The sequence below is a fragment of the Cololabis saira genome, chromosome 20 (genome assembly GCF_033807715.1).
Source record: "Cololabis saira isolate AMF1-May2022 chromosome 20, fColSai1.1, whole genome shotgun sequence".
In the NCBI taxonomy this organism is placed as follows: domain Eukaryota; kingdom Metazoa; phylum Chordata; class Actinopteri; order Beloniformes; family Belonidae; genus Cololabis; species Cololabis saira.
Genome location: NC_084606.1, coordinates 7,054,724 through 7,073,987, shown reverse-complemented (window position 1 = coordinate 7,073,987; position 19,264 = coordinate 7,054,724). Strand labels below are relative to the sequence as shown.

At 42.9% G+C, this 19,264-nt stretch overlaps 1 protein-coding gene across 1 annotated transcript in view; it reads left to right on the top strand.

Annotated features, from left to right (window-relative positions):
- The window catches only part of LOC133420365 (zinc finger protein 696-like), a 20,221-nt gene extending 1,865 nt beyond the window's left edge, over nt 1–18,356 (top strand). The window contains exons 2-7 of the mRNA XM_061710050.1: nt 1,576–1,657; nt 1,747–1,877; nt 8,600–8,853; nt 11,031–11,084; nt 12,422–12,609; nt 17,072–18,356. Coding sequence (XP_061566034.1) covers nt 1,576–1,657; nt 1,747–1,877; nt 8,600–8,853; nt 11,031–11,084; nt 12,422–12,609; nt 17,072–17,924 — 1,562 coding nt within the window. The 3' untranslated portion in view covers nt 17,925–18,356. The remainder of the gene's footprint in view (nt 1–1,575; nt 1,658–1,746; nt 1,878–8,599; nt 8,854–11,030; nt 11,085–12,421; nt 12,610–17,071) is intronic.
- The last annotated feature ends 908 nt before the right edge of the window (nt 18,357–19,264 follow it).

Here is a 19,264-nt window from a genome sequence, read left to right as displayed (position 1 = left end):
CCAAATATTAATGTCCATGGACCACTGGTTCTTGGTAACTGTACCAAATATTAATGTCCATGGACCACTGGTTCTTGGGGTAATTGTACCATATATTAACGTCCATGGACCACTGGTTCTTGGGGTAACTGTACCAAATATTAATGTCCATGGACCACTGGTTCTTGGGGTAACTGTACCAAATATTAATGTCCATGGACCACTGGTTCTTGGTAACTGTGCCAAATATTAATGTCCATGGACCACTGGTTCTTGGTAACTGTACCAAATATTAATGTCCATGGACCACTGGTTCTTGGTAACTGTACCAAATATTAATGTCCATGGACCACTGGTTCTTGGGGTAACTGTACCAAATATTAATGTCCATGGACCACTGGTTCTTGGTAACTGTAACAAATATTAATGTCCATGGACCACTGGTTTTTGGTAACTGTACCAAATATTAATGTCCATGGACCACTGGTTCTTGGTAACTGTACCAAATATTAATGTCCATGGACCACTGGTTCTTGGGGTAACTTTACCAAATATTAACGTCCATGGACCACTGGTTCTTGGGGTAATTGTACCAAATATTAACGTCCATGGACCACTGGTTCTTGGGGTAACTGTACCAAATATTAATGTCCATGGACCACTGGTTCTTGGGGTAACTGTACCAAATATTAATGTCCATGGACCACTGGTTCTTGGTAACTGTACCAAATATGAATGTCCATGGACCACTGGTTCTTGGTAACTGTACCAAATATTAATGTCCATGGACCACTGGTTCTTGGTAACTGTACCAAATATTAATGTCCATGGACCACTGGTTCTTGGGGTAACTGTACCAAATATTAATGTCCATGGACCACTGGTTCTTGGTAACTGTACCAAATATGAATGTCCATGGACCACTGGTTCTTGGTAACTGTACCAAATATGAATGTCCATGGACCACTGGTTCTTGGTAACTGTACCAAATATTAATGTCCATGGACCACTGGTTCTTGGTAACTGTACCAAATATGAATGTCCATGGACCACTGGTTCTTGGTAACTGTACCAAATATGAATGTCCATGGACCACTGGTTCTTGGTAACTGTACCAAATATTAATGTCCATGGACCACTGGTTCTTGGGGTAACTGTACCAAATATTAATGTCCATGGACCACTGGCTCTTGGTAACTGTACCAAATATTAATGTCCATGGACCACTGGTTCTTGGGGTAACTGTACCAAATATTAATGTCCATGGACCACTGGTTCTTGGGGTAACTGTACCAAATATTAATGTCCATGGACCACTGGTTCTTGGGGTAACTGTACGGGTCACTGTCAAGTCCAACTGACGCTAATTTAAGCCCATAATCGGCTGTTATCCCGTTTTCTCCACTAGTTGCAGCTGATTTTTCTGATGTTTTGCCACTCAGTGCCAGTAAGGGGGCTGGTCCAGAGGGGAAGTGACGGCAGACCCTCTATAATATTTATTTTAATTTTTCACTTTATTTGGTAAAAAACTGGTAAAAAATTTCAAAATAAAACCGCAACAATCACGTGATTTACGACTAAAGTAAATGTCGCCAGGTGGGAAGCGCAGACCCGAAAAGGAGGAGGAGGATGAAGAGGAGGAGCGTACCAAGGGTCCGGTCCCGTCTGGTCCAGAAAGGTTCCTACCTCCTTTTATTTTGTTAATATTCAGACATGCTGACTAGAGGAAGTGACCCCCAGGTTTTGTGGATCTGCTGGTCCGTTCAGGTCTCCGTCCCCGCGGGGTCGCCGAGCTCCAAGGAAACCGGGGAGACCTGCTGCCCCCGAGACCCAGACCACGCTGGACCTCAGGATCCGGGTCCTGGAGGACCCACACCTGGACCTGGTCCCCCCCAACGGTACCATGCTGACCGGACTGGTCCCAGATGAGAGAGAGATGGGGAGGGGTCAGGGAGAGAAAGGGAGAGAGAAAAAGAAAGAAAGAGAGCTTTCTTCAGACAAAAGAAAAATCATCAATTGATTAATTTAACCCTTGTAGTGTCTTGTAGTGAGAATTGGGTCAAAATGACCTAATTCTCCTGTTCCTTCTTCCCTTCCTCTTTACTTCCTTCTTTCCTTCCTTCCTTCGTTCTTTCCTCCCTTCTTTTTTCCTTTCTTTCCTTCCTTCCTTCCTTCCTTCCTTCCTTCCTTCCTTCCTTCCTTCCTTCCTTCCTTCCTTCCTTCCTTCCTTCTTTCCTCCCTTCCTTCTTTTTTCTCTTCCTTCGTTCTTTCCTCCCTTCTTTCCTTCCTTCTTTTTTCCTTTCTTTCCTTCCTTCTTTCCTTCCTTCTTTCCTTCCTTCCTTCCTTCCTTCCTTCCTTCCTTCCTTCTTTTCTCCCTTCCTTCCTTCTTTCCTCCCTTCCTTCGTTCTTTCCTCCCTTCTTTTTTCCTTTCTTTCCTTCCTTCCTTCCTTCCTTCCTTCCTTCCTTCCTTCCTTCCTTCCTTCCTTCCTTCCTTCCTTCCTTCCTTCCTTCCTTCCTTCCTTCCTTCTTTTCTCCCTTCCTTCCTTCTTTCCTCCCTTCCTTCTTTTTTCTCTTCCATCGTTCTTTCATCCCTTCTTTCCTTCCTTCTTTTTTCCTTTCTTTCCTTCCTTCCTTCCTTCCTTCCTTCCTTCCTTCCTTCCTTCCTTCCTTCCTTCCTTCCTTCCTTCCTTCCTTCATTCCTTCTTTTCTCCCTTCCTTCCTTCTTTCCTCCCTTCTTCCCTTCCTCCTTCCTTGATCCAAAAACAGCACAAGGGTTAATGCTTGTTTAAAGGGGACCTATTATGAAAACCAGGTTTTTTCCTGCTTTAACATATATAAAGTGGTCTCCCCTCAGCCTGCCAACTCAGAGAAGGAGGAAAGCAACCAAATTCTGCAGTGTCTGTACAGCCGCCCGGATGAGCCGTCCAGTGTCATGTGGATCTACGAGCCAATAAGATTCTGCTCCCCAAAGTTACGTAACGATGGGAGCAATTCACATCAGGCGGCCTCCGATGTGTGAAACCACGCCCACAACTAACTCCACCGGCCGGAGCTTCCACCATGGTTCCGTAGCGGTGTATCGCGTCATTCAGGCAGCCAATCAGCACAGAGCCTCATTATCATAGCCCCGCCCTCTCAGAATCCCGCATAGATAATGAGGTTAGAGCAGGGATTGTCAACCGGTGGTCCGCGGCCCTCTGGTGGTCCGTGGGGGTATTGCAGGTGGTCCGTGAAATTGTAAATGGAAAACAATAATAATTAAAGCTGCAAGCAGCGATGAACGGGCCCTAGAAACTCACGTCCACCGCCCCCCATAAGCATATCAAAAATGACACCACCCACGACTCTATGTCAAACCATTCAAAAGTTATAGCAGAAAAAAGGAACCACCAATCAGAAGAAGGGGCAGGGCTAATTCAGGCCAATGAAGGTCAGGGACTCCATACAGAGTCTGATGACACCACCCACGACTCTCTATGTCAAAGCATTCAAAAGTTATGGCAGAAAATCGGGACAACCAATCAGAAGAAGGGGCGGGGCTAATTAAGGCCAACGAAGCTTAAGGACTCATTACAGAGTCCCATGACACCACCCACAACTTCCTATGTCAAACCATTCAAAAGTTATGGCAGATAAAAGTATTCTAGGGGGCGCTGTTGAGCCGTTAGGCCACGCCCATTAATGCAAACCATGAAATATGAAATTTATCGCCAAGTCTGGCTTGCATGCAAAATTTGGTGACTTTTGGAGAACTATCAAATATGGACCAATCACATGAAGGGGGGGCGCGCCTTTTGGCGTCTAGCGTCGCCACGGTAACACTTTTGAAAGAGAAAAGTAATGCGTGGTGTCGCAGGATGTAGACGCACATTTTGATGTATAACACACCTGGGTGCACGTTACGGTTCGGGCTGAATTAACTGCCGAAGGAATGGCAAAAATTTCGCCAAAATGACACAATTTATTCAAAATGGCCGACATCCTGTTCGGTTTCGGCCATGGCTCCAAGAGACTTTTCTTTAAGTTGTGCCATGATACAGGTGTGTAGCGATTTTCGTGCATGTACGTCAAACCGTATTGTGGGGCTTGAGGCCCAAAGTTTTCCGGGGGGCGCTGTTGAGCCATTTTGCCACGCCCATTAATGCAAACCATGAAATATCAAATTTATCGCCAGGCCTGGCTTGCATGCCAAATTTGGTGCCTTTTGGGGAACTATCAAATATGGACCAATCAGATGAAGGGGGGGTGCGCTTGTTGGTGTCTAGCGTCGCCACGGTAACACTTTTCAAAGAGAAAAGTAATGCGTGTAGTCGCAGGATGGAGACGCACATTTTGATGTATAACACATCTGGGTTCACGATACGGTTCGGGCTGAATTAACTCTCGAAGGAATGGCATATATTGCTCCAAAATTACGCAATTAATTCAGAATGTTCAAAATGGCTGACTTCCTGTTCGGTTTCGGCCATGGCGCCAAGAGACTTTTCTTTTAGTTGCGACATGATACAGGAGTGTACCAATTTTCGTTCATGTACGTCAAACCGTATTATGGGGCTTGAGGCGCAAAGTTTTTTCTGTCTGAACCAACCAGATGAAGGTTGGGCGCGCTTTTTGGCGTCTAGCGTCGCCACGGTAACGCTTTTGAAAGAGAAAAGTAATGCGTGTGGTCGCAGGAGGGAGACGCACATTTTGATGTATAATACACCTGGGTGCACGTTACGGTTCGGGCTGAATTAACTGCCGAAGGAATGGCATAAATTGCGCCAAAGTGACACGATTAATTCAAAATGGCCGACTTCCTGTTCGGTTTCGGGCATGACGGCAAGAGACTTTTCTTTAAGTTGTCCCATGATACAGGTGTGTACCGATTTTTGTGCATGTACGTCAAACCGTATCGTGGGGCTTGAGGCACAAAGTTTTCAAGGGGGCGCTGTTGAGCCATTTTACCACGCCCATTAATGCAAACCATTAAATATCAAATTTTTCGCCAGGCCTGACTTGGGTGCAAAATTTGGTGACTTTTTGGGCATGTTAAGGGGGGCAAAAAGGCCATCACTTTGTCAGAAGAAAAATAATAATAATAATTAAAGCTGCAAGCAGCGATGAACGGGCCCTCGCACTCACGGCCACCACCCCCCATAAGCATATCAGAAAAGACACCACCCACGACTTCCTATGTCAAACCATTCAAAAGTTATAGCAGAAAAAAGGGACAACCAATCAGAAGAAGGGGCGGGGCTAATTCAGGCCAATGAAGGTCAAGGACTCCATAAAGAATCTGATGACCCCACCCACGACTCCCTATGTCAAACCATTCCAAAGTTATAGCAGAAAAAAGGGACAACCAATCAGAAGAAGGGGCGGGGCTAATTAAGGCTAAAGAAGCTCAAGGACTCAATACAGAGTCCAATGACACCACCCACAAATCTCTATGTCAAACCATTCAAAAGTTATAGCAGAAAATAGTGACAACCAATCAGAAGAAGGGGCGGGGCTAATTTTCACCAATTATGGTCAAGGACTCAATACCGAGTCCCATGACGCCACCCACGACTCTTTATGTCAAACCATTCAAAAGTTATGGCAGATAAAAGTATTCTAGGGGGCGCTGTTGAACCGTTAGGCCACGCCCATTAATGCAAACCATGAAATATCAAATTTATCGCCAGGCCTGGCTTGCATGCAAAATTTGGTGACTTTTGGACAACTATCAAATATGGACCAATCAGATGAAGGGGAGGCGCGCTTTTTGGCATCTAGCGTCGTCACGGTAACACTTTTGAAAGAGAAAAGTAATGCGCATTGTCGCAAGATGGAGACGCACATTTTGATGTATAACACACCTGGGTGCACATTACGGTTCGGGCCGTATTAATTGCCGAAGGAATGGCATAAATTGCGCCAAATTTACACAATTATTTCAAAATGGCTGACTTCCTGTTCGGTTTCGGCCATGGCGCCAAGAGACTTTTCTTTAAGTTGTGACATGATACAGGTGTGTACCGATTTTTGTGCATGTACGTCAAACCGTATTATGGGGCTTGAGGCACAAAGTTTTCCGGGGGGCGCTGTTGAGCCATTTTGCCACGCCCATTAATACAAACCATGAAATATCAAATGTATCGCCAGGCCTGCCTTGCATGCAAAATTTGGTGACTTTTGGGGAACTATCAAATATGGACCAATCAGATGAAGGGTGGCGCGCTTTTTGGCGTCTAGCGTCGCCACGGTAACACTTTTGAAAGAGAAAAGTAATGCGCGTAGTCGCAGGATGGAGACGCACATTTTGATGTATAACACATCTGGGTTCACGATACGGTTCGGGCCGTATTAATTCTCGAAGGAATGGCATATATTGCTCCAAAATTACGCGATTAATTAAGAATGTTCAAAATGGCCGACTTCCTGTTCGGTTTCGGCCATGGCGCCAAGAGACTTTTTTTTAAGTAAAGACATGATAAAGAAGTGTACCGATTTTTGTTCATGTACGTCAAACCGTATTATGGGGCTTGAGGCGCAAAGTTTTTTCTGTCGGAACCAATCAGATGAAGGGTGGGCGGGCTTTTTGGCGTCTAGCATCGCCACGGTAACACTTTTGAAAGAGAAAAGTAATGCGTGGTGTCGGAGGATGGAGACGCACATTTTGATGTATAACACACCTGGGTGCACATTACGGTTCGGGCCGTATTAATTGCCGAAGGAATGGCATAAATTTCGCCAAAATGACACGACTACTTCAAAATGGCCGACATCCTGTTCGGTTTCGGGCATGACCCCAAGAGACTTTTCTTTAAGTTGTGCCATGATACAAGTGTGTACCGATTTTCGTGCATGTACGTCAAACCGTATCGTGGGGCTTGAGGCACAAAGTTTTCAAGGGGGCGCTGTTGAGCCATTTTTCCAGGCCCATTAATGCAAACCATAAAATATCAAATTTTTCGCCAGGCCTGACTTGCATGCAAAATTTGGTGACTTTTTGGGCATGTTTAGGGGGGCAAAAAGGCCTTCCTTTTGTCAGAAAAATAATAATAAAAAAAAAAATAATACAAAGAATTCCTGCAAATACAATAGGGCCTTCGCACTGAAGGTGCTCGGGCCCTAATAATAATAAAAATTCCTGCAAATACAATAGGGCCTTCGCACTGTAAGTGCTCGGGCCCTAATTAAAAAAAAAAAAAATATTCTTTAGACTCAATTTATTTTCCATTTACTATTCATTTTTGTGAATAATTTACCCATCCAAATGATGTCAAATTAGTGAGAGTGAACTTTGTAATATTATAAGCCCTATTGGCTTCCTATTGTTTATTTTTCATTGACTGTTTTTTGTTTTGTTTTGTTTTTTTTATATAGCAAAAGGTGCAAATAAAAATAGACACTGATGCAAATAAATAGCCTATATAGGCCCATACTTTTATTTAAAAGCAAGGTGCAAAATAAAACAAGTTGCTTCTTGGTTATAATGGTGGGACTGGGACAAACCAGTTGAAAACCTCTGGTTTAGAGAATGGGAAGATAAAGACATGGCTCAGAGGCTGAATTTCTCATGTATTTAGCAAAAAATAAGGAAAAGAAAAGTAAGGAAAGCTCATATAACGCATGTAAAATCAAAAGTGTGCAAAAATATTTTTGTTTTGAATAAGGCTAAGTTTGTGTTATATCATACAGTAATGAGAATTTTATATTGTTCATTAATTTTGCCTTATTTAACTTATTGTGTTGCAATCTGGGGCAACACATATCCAACTAATATGAATCCTTTATTTTTATTACAGAAAAGAGCACTTAGAATTATTTACAATACACATTACAGAGAACAGATTATTTATTGAATCACGATTACTGAAACTCCATGACTTGGTTAAGTTACAGACACTCACAATCATGTACACAGCTAAATGTAAAGCATTACCAGAAAAATTACAATACATGTTTACTTTCAGTTCAAATAATGAAGATAGTTGTAGAAAATTTAATTTTAAACATTTATTTACCCAAACAACTTTAAAGCAGATGAGCGTTTCAATTGTTGGAATTAAGTTATGGAATTCATTAAATTATGATTTAAAGGGCTGTATAAACATATTTCAGTTTAAAAAGAAATTTAAAGAGAAAAAAATAGCAATGTATGGATGAAATAGTAAAAATTTATATTATATGTGTATGGAGACAGACAATCTATCTTAGATTTTCTTGTTTTTCTTTTCTTGTGATATTAACTGAGTAATTGTGCAGACCATCTGTTATTATTGTTCAATGTTGTTTTGAGGGAGGGGCAGATATAATAAGAATTTCTTCTTCCTGCTCCTTTCTGGTTATGGAATATGTTTTTGATTGTGTTGTCATTTTACTTGTTTGTTTCTTTTGTTTGCATATTTCCATGATCGGAATAAATAAAAATTAAATTAAATTAAATGAAAAACAATCAAAAGCTTGTTTTTAAGACAATCATGGCCTGTTTAAAATAGGGATTAGATGCCATAATAGGTCTCCTTTAAGTTGTTTTGTTTCTTTATTTATTACAAGTCACCACGAGGACGAATAAGTTCTGCATCAGTTCTGCTGCTCCAACCTGCAGATGATTATTAAAGACGTCTCCGTCCCTCCGTCTGTCCCCCAGTGATGAGGGCGTGTCCCCCCGTCCAGCTCAGGTGTCCCCGGGACCTGGGGGAACCGGACTTCCTGGACCTGCTGAGGTCGTCGGTGCCGCGGCTGCCTGGACCCGGACCCGGACCCGGAACCGGGCTGGAAGTCCTGACCTCGGACCGGAGGAGGAGACTGACGCCTCTGGACCTGGCGGCGCTGACGCCCGCCGAGATCCAGCGCCGGGCCCGGGCCCGGGCCGGGGCGGCGCCGGTCCACATCTGGATCAGGGTAACCCCTGTAAAACCAAATTCATTGTTTTTGGCAACAAAATGATAAATGCTCCAATAAACCTAATCATTAATAACATAAAACTAGAACAAACAAACACTACTACATTTTTAGGAATAACTATCGATGAAAAACTCATATGGAAGCCATATATTAATACCTTAAAAAGAAAATTATCTAAAACAATAGCTATATTATATACCGTATTTTCCGCACTATAAGGCGCACCTAAAAGCCATAATTTTCTCAAAAACCTGCAGTCCGCCTTATAATGCAGTGCACCTTATATATGATCATTACGGTAATTTCTGTTACTGTAGTCAGGGGGATTGTAGCTACTGTAGTTGGTGTCGCCGAAGTAACAGCGCTAAAAACGTCAGGAATCATCACAGACGGTTTTTTTTTTTGCATTTGCTGTAGGATTTTGTAGCATTTCCTGTAGCGCAGCTCCATCAGGTAGATACGTAACTCAACCCCAGCCACTATAGTACGGTATTTTACCATATATTTAGTGCGCCTTATAATGCGGTGCGCCTTATAGTGCAGACAATACAGTAAAATGAAAGGTATTATAAATAAAAAATCATTACAAACACTATACAGAACCCTACTACTCCCATACCTTACCTTTTGTGTGGAAGTGTGGGGGAATACGTATAAATCAATAATTCAACCCATTTATATTTTACAAAAAAAAGCAATTAGAATTGTAAACTTGGCTGATTATCTTGCACCAACAAATCCACTTTTCATTCAAGACAATACACTTAAATTGCAAGACATAGTTAATCTGAACACCACAGTAATAATATACAAGGCTTACAACAATTTACTTCCGGGCTGCAGGAACTGTTCAAGCCAAGAGAGAAACACGACCTCAGGGGAACAGCAATGTTTGACAACAGCAATAAGAACAAATACAAAGGGCAGACGTATATCCGTTTTAGAAGTAAAACTGTGGAACTCATTAGACAACGACCTTAAATTAGCAAACTCAATAAAAACATACAAGATATTATTCAAAGCAAAGGTAATGGACACATATATAGAAACACATGGGCGCAATTTCCACTGGGGACAGGGGGGACATGTCCCCCCCACTTTTCAAAATCAGGTTTTTGTCCCCCCCACTTTTTACAGTTTAAAAACTAACGAGAGGCTCAGCCTGTAATTGCGAATCATCAAGACACCCAGTGCGAAGGTACTGACGGCCCCGCTCCCCCTCCTCCCTCCTCCCCTCTCCCATCAGTGCTGCTCAAGGCTGATTTATGGTTCCGCGTTAAATCGACGCAGTGCATACGGCGTAGGGTACGCGGAGACTCGCAACGTACAGTGCGCGTAAGTTCTGCGTCGATTTAACGCGGAACCATAAATCAGCCTTCACAGACAGACAGCCAGGACGCGGCGCAGAAATGAAGAGGAGCCGGCAGCTCAGTTTAAAATCCATTTTTGCAGCGGGACAAAAAAGCAGCAGCCCTGCTGTGTTGCAGGTAGGCTGTGCAGAGATGAGTAGCCAAATATTACTCAACGTTACTTTATACACTATTGTTGCTAGCTAGCTAAGATGTAGACTGTGAGTGAGTGAGAGAAAGAGAACCAACACTATAATACCCCCCCCTCACTCTCTCTCACACGCGCACGCGCGCACACACACACACACACACACACACACACACACACACACACACACACACACACACACACACACACACACACACACACACACACAGCTTGAAGGTGACAACAAACTGCCAGGAAAAGGCTATTAGTATTGTTACTTTAAACCAAAATTACTCCAAGTGAAAAGTACTTTGCATTAAAACTACTCTTAAAAGAACAATTTATCCAAAACCTTGATTTGATTTGATTTGATTTATTTTATTTTTGTACATGTAAAAAAAAGAAGAAACAACACTTCATCAGAAGTTTAAGTAAACAAAACAAAACAAGGAATTTCATCCTTCAAAACTTGATAAATTGATTTACATGTGACAAAAAAGGAGTAGGAAGAAGTGTTAAACTTAAATAGGAAGAAGTGTAAACTTAAACCTTACTCAAGCAAATGTAACTGAGTACTACCCACCTCTGGTTACGGTATGTGTGTTGTATAGAGTATGGAAAGCACATTTTCCCTCTGCTGTTACTTCACTAACTGTAATGTTGGACTTACACCACAGGCTCAAACTCAGAGAGAGGCAGGGGAAAGCAGCAGCAGCAGCACTGTAGTGCAGGTAGGTTAATATGTTGTAAATGGTTAGGTGATTTTGGTTTGTTTATAAGGAAAGGAAGGAATGAACATGATCTATTTTCATATTTCATAGGAGAAATATGTGGAGACAGGCACAAGTGAAGAGGTGCAGGCAGGATGTTAGCCTAAAAGTGATTGTAGAACAGCATCTCAGCAACAAAACCTTAAGATCAAGAGAAGTGGTGCTGTGAGTTTCCTTGGCTCCATTATAAACAAGGAGTCAATGGAATCCTATGTTTTTTCTGTGCCCAAGCTTTTGAAAATGAAAAATCAACCCTGGCCAAGGATGCAGATCCAGCATTTTCCAAAAACGGGCAAAAAAAAAAGTTAAAAAGTGTCTAAAAAAGTAAATGCATATTAAAATCGTTTGATCGTTCGCATTCACACACACACATAGTCTTACAAAGCCACTGCACATCCACGCTACAGCTACACGCACAAATTTACCCATCCTACTTGTGTCCCCCCCACCTCTGAAACTAAAGTTTCGCCCTTGTAGAAACACAATAAGCAAACAAAGAAGAATTCACACATGCATGAGATGAAATGACAACTTAAATTGGTTTTGTCGGTTTCTTTAGCATCTTTTCACTTTCTGCTTTCAGAGCTATCATTATTATCATTATTATTGCTATTATTATTATTATTATTATTATTATTATTATTATTATTATTATTATTATTATTATTATTATTATTATTATTATTATTATTATCATCATGTCATCCTACGTCACTTTTTGTAAAGACTCATATCCGGCACTTTTTAATCCTCATATTGTACATTTCTGTTTATTTCTGTTTATACATTTTATTTTATTCTATCTCTTATTTTATCTCCATATATTTGTTTGTTTTTATATTTTTATTTTTATTTTTACTGTATCGCACCAATCACCACAACAAATTCCTTGTGTGTGTTAACAAACTTGGCAATAAACCCCCTTTCTGATTATTATTATTATTATTATTATTATTATTATTATTATTATTATTATTATTATTATTATTATTATTATTATTATTATTATTATTATGTTGTGTAGACTTAAGATACCTCATTTGTTCTTTTTGTATGTTCTATTCAGTTAAAAGGTGGGCAAGATAAGCTTTATGCTTCAAGCTCAGACCTTTTCGGTCAAAATAATTACAATGTTGAAACTAACTAACTAACTAACTAACTAACTAACTAACTAACTAACTAACTAACTAACTAACTAACTAACTAACTAACTAACTAACTAACTAACTAACTAACTAACTAACCCGGCTGCTCTCACACGGGTCCATCGATGCTTCATGGTTTTTTGTTTCTTCCAGAACCGAGCGGGCCCCCAGGAGGACCCCGGTCCTGCTGAGACCGGCGGTCCGGCTGAGACCGGCGGTCCGGCTGAGACTGGCGGCCCGGCTGAGACCAGCGGTCCGGCTGAGACCAGCGGTCCGGCTGAGACCAGCGGTCCGGCTGAGACCAGCGGTCCTGCGGCGCTGACCCGTGAGGAGGAATCCAGGTACGTCTCCAAACCTTCGGGTCACGGTTCTGCCGGGCTCTGGAGCAGCTTCCCGGGTTCGGACCAGGACCGTATCAAAGCCCGGTTCAGCGGGATGTTCCCAGGTCAAACCTTACCTTACCAACAAAGGTCAAGGACTCAAAACCGAGTCCGATGACACCACCCACGAGTCTTTACATCAAACCATTCAAAAGTTATGGCAGAAAGTAGGAACTATCAAATATGGACCAATCACATGAAGGGGGTGCGCTTTTTGGCGTCGCCACGGTAACGCTTTTGACTGAGAAAAGTAATGCGCATCGTTGCAGGATGGAGACGCACATTTTGATGTATAACACACCTGGGTGCACGTTACGGTTCGGGCCGTATTAACTTCCGAAGAAATGGCATAAATTGCGCCAAAATTGCACAATTAATTCAAAATGGCCGACTTCCTGTTGGGTTTCGGCCATGGCGCAAAGAGACTTTTCTTTAAGTTGCGACATGATACAGGTGTGTACCGATTTTCATGCATGTACGTCAAACCGTATTGTAGGGCTTGAGGCACAAAGTTTTCTAGGGGGCGCTGTTGAGCCGTTAGGCCACGCCCATTAATGCAAACCATTAAATATCAAATTTATCACCAGGCCTGGCTTTCGTGCAAAATCTGGTGACTTTTGGGGCACGTTTAGGGGGGCAAAAAGGCCCTCATTTTGTCGGAAAAAGAAAAAAAAAAAAAAACTGGAAAACATAAAAATTCCTACAGATACAATAGGGCCTTCGCGCTGTCAGTGCTCAGGCCCTAATTATAGTTAACTAATTAATAACTAATAAATAAAGTAAAAGAAGGGGGCAATCAATCAATTAAATAAGTAGTCTAAAGAATTATAATAATAATTAAAGCTGCAAGCAGCAATGAACGGGCCCTCGCACTCACGGCCACCGCCCCCCATAAGCATATCAGAAATGACACCACCCACGACTCTCTATGTCAAACCATTCCAAAGTTATAGCAGAAAATCGGGACAACCAATCAGAAGAAGGGGCGGGGCTAATTAAGGCCAACGAAGCTTGAGGACTCATTACAGAGTCCCATGACACCACCCACGACTCTCTATGTCAAACCATTCAAAAGTTATGGCAGAGAAAAGTATTCTAGGGGGCGCTGTTGAGCCGTTAGGCCACGCCCATTAATGCAAGCCATGAAATATCAAATTTATCACCAGGCCTGGCTTGCATGCAAAATTTGGTGACTTTTGGAGAACTATCAAATATGGCCCAATCAGATGAAGGGGGGGCGCGCCTTTTGGCGTCTAGCGTCGCCATGGTAACACTTTTGAAAGAGAAAAATAATGCGCGTAGTCGCAGGATGTAGACGCACATTTTGATGTATAACACACCTGGGTGCACGTTACGGTTTGGGCCGTATTAATTGCCGAAGGAATGGCATAAATTGCGCCAAAATTACACAATTAATTCAAAATGGCTGACTTCCTGTTCGGTTGCGGCCATGGCGCCAAGAGACTTTTCTTTAAGTTGCGACATGATACAGGTGTTTAGTGATTTTCGTTCATGTACGTCAAACCGTATTGTGGGGCTTGAGGCACAAAGTTTTCTGGGGGGCGCTGTTGAGCCATTTTGCCACATCCATTAATGCAAACCATTAAATTTCAAATTTATTGCCAGGCCTGACTTGCATGCAAAATTTGGTGACTTTTGGGGAACTATCAAATATGGACCAATCAGATGAAGGGGGGGCGCGCTTTTTGGCATCTAGCGTCGCCACGGTAACATTTTTGAAAGAGAAAAGTAATGCGCGTAGTCGCAGGATGGAGACACACATTTTGATGTATAACACATCTGGGTTCATGATACGGTTCGGGCCGTATTAATTCTCGAAGGAATGGCATATATTGCTCCAAAATTACGTGATTAATTCAGAATGTTCAAAATGGCCGACTTCCTGTTCGGTTTCGACCATGGTGCCAAGAGACTTTTCTTTAAGTTGCGACAGGATACAAGTGTGTACCGATTTTCGTTCATGTACGTCAAACCGTATTATGGGGCTTGAGGCGCAAAGTTTTTTCTGTCTGAACCAATCAGATGAAGGGTGGGCGCGCTTTTTGGCATCTAGCGTCGCCACAGTAACGCTTTTGAGAGAGAAAAGTAATGCGTGGTGTCAGATGATTGAGACGCACATTTTGATGTATAACACACTTGGGGGCTCGTTACGGTTCGGGCTGTATTAACTGCCGAAGGAATGGCATAAATTTCGCCAAAATGACACGACTAATTCAAAATGGCCGACATCCTGTTCGGTTTCGGGCATGACGCCAAGAGACTTTTCTTTAAGTTACGTCATGATACAGGCGTGTACCGATTTTCGTGCATGTACGTCAAACAGTATCGTGGGGCTTGAGGCACAAAGTTTTCAAGGGGGCGCTGTTGAGCCATTTTACCACGCCCATTAATGCAAACCATTAAATATCAAATTTTTCGCCAGGCCTGACTTGGGTGCAAAATTTGGTGACTTTTTGGGCACGTTTAGGGGGAAAAAAGGCCCTCATTTCTTCAGAAGAAAAACGAGCAAAACTCCTACAGATATAATTAGTTACAGAAATAACAGGTGAATCGTTCAGTTGCGGCTACAAGCACCAAAATTGGTACACATACTCCTTAGGGGTTTCTCTTTTGATAAAACCATTGTGCCAAAAAAAAATAAAAGATGGCGGCCTTTTTTCAAGAGGGCCGCCATCGAATATACAGTAATATTGCATTTCGGAACAAAATTGCTTAGACATTTCCTAAATAGTTCCTAATAATAGTTAATTATTAATAACTAATAAATAAAGTAAAAGAAGGGGGCAATCAATCAATCAATTAAATAAGTAATGTAAAGTATAATAATAATAATAATTAAAGCTGCAAGCAGCGATGAACGGGCCCTCGCACTCACGGCCACCGCCCCCCATAAGCATATCAGAAACACCACCCACGACTTCCTATGTGAAACCATTCAAAAGTTATGGCAGAGAAAAGTATTCTAGGGGGCGCTGTTGAGCCGTTAGGCCACGCCCATTAATGCAAACCAGGAAATATCAAATTTATCACCAGGCCTGGCTTGCATGCAATATTTGGTGACTTTTGGAGAACTATCAAATATGGACCAATCAGATGAAGGGGACGCGCCCTTTTTGGCGTCTAGCGTCGCCACGGTACCACTTTTGAAAGAGAAAAGTAATGCGCGTAGTCGCAAGATGGGGACGCACATTTTGATGTTTAACACATCTGGGTGCACGTTACGGTTCGGGCCGTATTAATTGCAGAAGGAATGGCATAAATTGCGCCAAAATTACACAATTAATTCAGAATGTTCAAAATGGCCGACTTCCTGTTCGGTTTCGGCCATGGCACCAAGAGACTTTTCTTTAAGTTGCGACATGATACAGGTGTGTACCGATTTTCGTTCATGTACGTCAAACCGTATTGTGGGGCTTGAGGCACAAAGTTTTTTCTGTCTGAACCGATCAGATGAAGGGTGGGCGCACTTTTTGGCGTCTAGCGTCGCCACGGTAACGCTTTTGAAAGAGAAAAGTAATGCGCGTAGTCGCAGGATGGAGACGCACATTTTGATGTATAACACACTTGGGTGCACGTTACGGTTCGGGCCGTATTAACTGCCGAAGGAATGGCATAAATTGCGCCAAAATTGCACAATTAATTCAAAATGGCCGACTTCCTGTTGGGTTTCTCGACATGACGCCCAGAGACTTTTCTTTAAGTTGTGCCATGATACAGGTGTGTACCGATTTTCGTGCATGTACGACAAACCGCATTGTGGGGCTTGAGGCACAAAGTTTTCCGGGGGGCGCTGTTGAGCCATTTTGCCACGCCCATTAATGTAAACCATTAAATATCAAATTTTTCGCCAGACCTGGCTTGCATGCAAAATTTGGTGACTTTTTGGGCACGTTTAGGGGGGCAAAAAGGCCTTCGTTTTGTCAGAACAATAAGAAGAAGAAGAAGAAGAATTCCTGCAATTACAATAGGGCCTTCGCACTGCAAGTGCTCGGGCCCTAATAATAATATACAGGACTGTCTCAGAAAATTAGAATATTGTGATAGTTCTTTATTTTCTGTAATGCAATTACAAAAAACAAAAATGTCATACATTCTGGATTCATTACAAATCAACTGAAATATTGCAAGCCTTTTATTATTTTAATATTGCTGATTATGGCTTACAGTTTAAGATTAAGATTCCCAGAATATTCAAATTTTTTTAGATAGGATATTTGAGTTTTCTTAAACTGTAAGCCATGATCAGCAATATTAAAATAATAAAAGGCTTGCAATATTTCAGTTGATTTGTAATGAATCCAGAATGTATGACATTTTTGTTTTTGTAATTGCATTACAGAAAATCACAATATTCAAATTTTCTGAGACAGTCCTGTATAATAAATTCTCTTGGTTTCTGCAGCGGTCCAGTTGGTGGACCGGACCCCCCAGAGGAGGTTCTGGACCGGGCTGGGGAAGACCGGGGACCGGAGGGCCCGGAGGGACCGGAGGAGGGAGGCAGCAGCGGCGGGGGGGAGGAACCGCGGCCCGGGGACCAGAACCACCGCCGGACCCGCGCCGCCGCGGCCAAGACCTACCTGTGCGGCGTCTGCGGGAAGTTCCTGAGCACCGGCCGCTCGCTGAGCCGCCACAAGAAGAGCCACTCGGCGGAGCGGCCGCACCGCTGCCGCGTCTGCGGCCGCGCCTTCAAGCTGCCCGCCACGCTGCGGCAGCACGAGAAGATCCACGGGCCGCGGGACCGGCCCTTCCTCTGCCACGTCTGCTGCAAGATGTTCCTGACGGCCAAGCAGCTGGCCGTGCACCTGCGGGTGCACACGGGCGAGACGCCCTTCACCTGCCCCCAGTGCGGGCGCGGCTTCAGCACCAAGGGCCCGCTGACGGTGCACATGCGCGTGCACACGGGCGAGACGCCGTACCGCTGCCGCGTCTGCGGCTGGGCCTTCAAGCGGAAGACGCACCTGGACAACCACGTGGCGGTGCACACGGGCGCGCGGCCGTACGCCTGCGCCGTCTGCGGCAAGACCTGCGCCCGCAAGACCTACCTGACGGTGCACATGCGCACGCACAGCGGCGAGCGCCCGTACCGCTGCCCCCGCTGTGGGCGGGGCTTCACCCAGAGCCACTGCCTGAAGACGCACCTGCGGAGACACGCGGGGGCGGAGCCTCCGGGGGCGGAGCCAGGAGCGGAGACACTGGGGGCGGAGCCTGCGGAGCCGGGGCCAGGGCTGGGGGCGGAGCCAGAGCCGGGGTCATGACCTCAGCGTAGGGTTTTATTATTGTTAATTATGTTTATCTGTAAATGTTGTTGACACGGTTGAGGGATGACATCATCACCAGCACCTGACCTGAACACCTGGAAGAACCTGGTGATGATGATGATGATGATGATGATGATGATGATGATGATGATGATGATGATGATGATGATGAAGAAGATGACAGACTTGGAACTGAACTATAACGTTTTCATCTCTTTTCTACGTTTCTGGTCCTTGAGCTGAAGCAGCGAATGGGAGCACAGCTTTACTGTGGTGGGCGGAGTCCAGTGACAGGCTCCGCCCACCACCGTGAAGGTAAAAAAGGAGTCGTTCTTTATCTCTGGTGTTTTCATGAAAACTGCACAGATGTGTGCAAAAGTTTGTGCCCCCTATTTCAGTGTTTCTGATGGAAGGAGGTCTCAGTATCAGTCTCAGTAATAATATATATATTATATATATATATATATATATATATATATATATATATATATATATATATATATATATATATATATATATATATATATTTTATATATATATATATATACATATATATATATATATATATATAAATGACGGATTTTATTTTGAAAACCAACCAGATTTTCTTGCATTCCAAAAGTCCGACTTCCGGCCGCCAAAATAAAAGTCAGTCAAATGAATGAAAAAATGAAAAGAATCCAGAGCAGCAAATCCTCATATTTTACAGGATCACAACCAAAAATCCTGAGAAAAAATGCGACAGAAGATGAAACAAGATGTGACATTGCTGATGGGATGGTGGACAGCAGCATCTCCCCGGCTGAGGAGCTCCCATGTTTTCTGTTAAACTGATGAAGAGAAAGAATTAAAAAAAATATTAGTTTTGTTTATTTTTATTTGGCACATTTAAAAATAATATTAGGAGAAAATATTTCTGCAAATGCAGTGGTTCAGTTCATGTTCAAAATAGGCCTACCGCCTACGTTATGAAGCTTAAGTGTAAAGTAACAAGAAACAAGTTTTCATATGGGTGGTAATTTTCTGAAAAAAAATATTTCTCAAAATTATCTCCCCCTCTGGTTTTTTCACAAATCGCACCCTGTATATATATATATATATATATATATATATATATATATATATATATATATATAATTTAGTGTGTATTGTGCTGCAGCTCTCAGTTATGTAAATCCCAGAGAGATGCTGGTGCACGACTGTAATAACTAACCCCTCTCAGGTGAGGGTTTGTTGTACAGGTGTGTTCAGACGCTGGAACGAATGCAAAACAGGAGCAATGTTGTGTTTTCAGAAGGCTGCGACGTGGTAACATTTAAACACTATTCAAATAACAG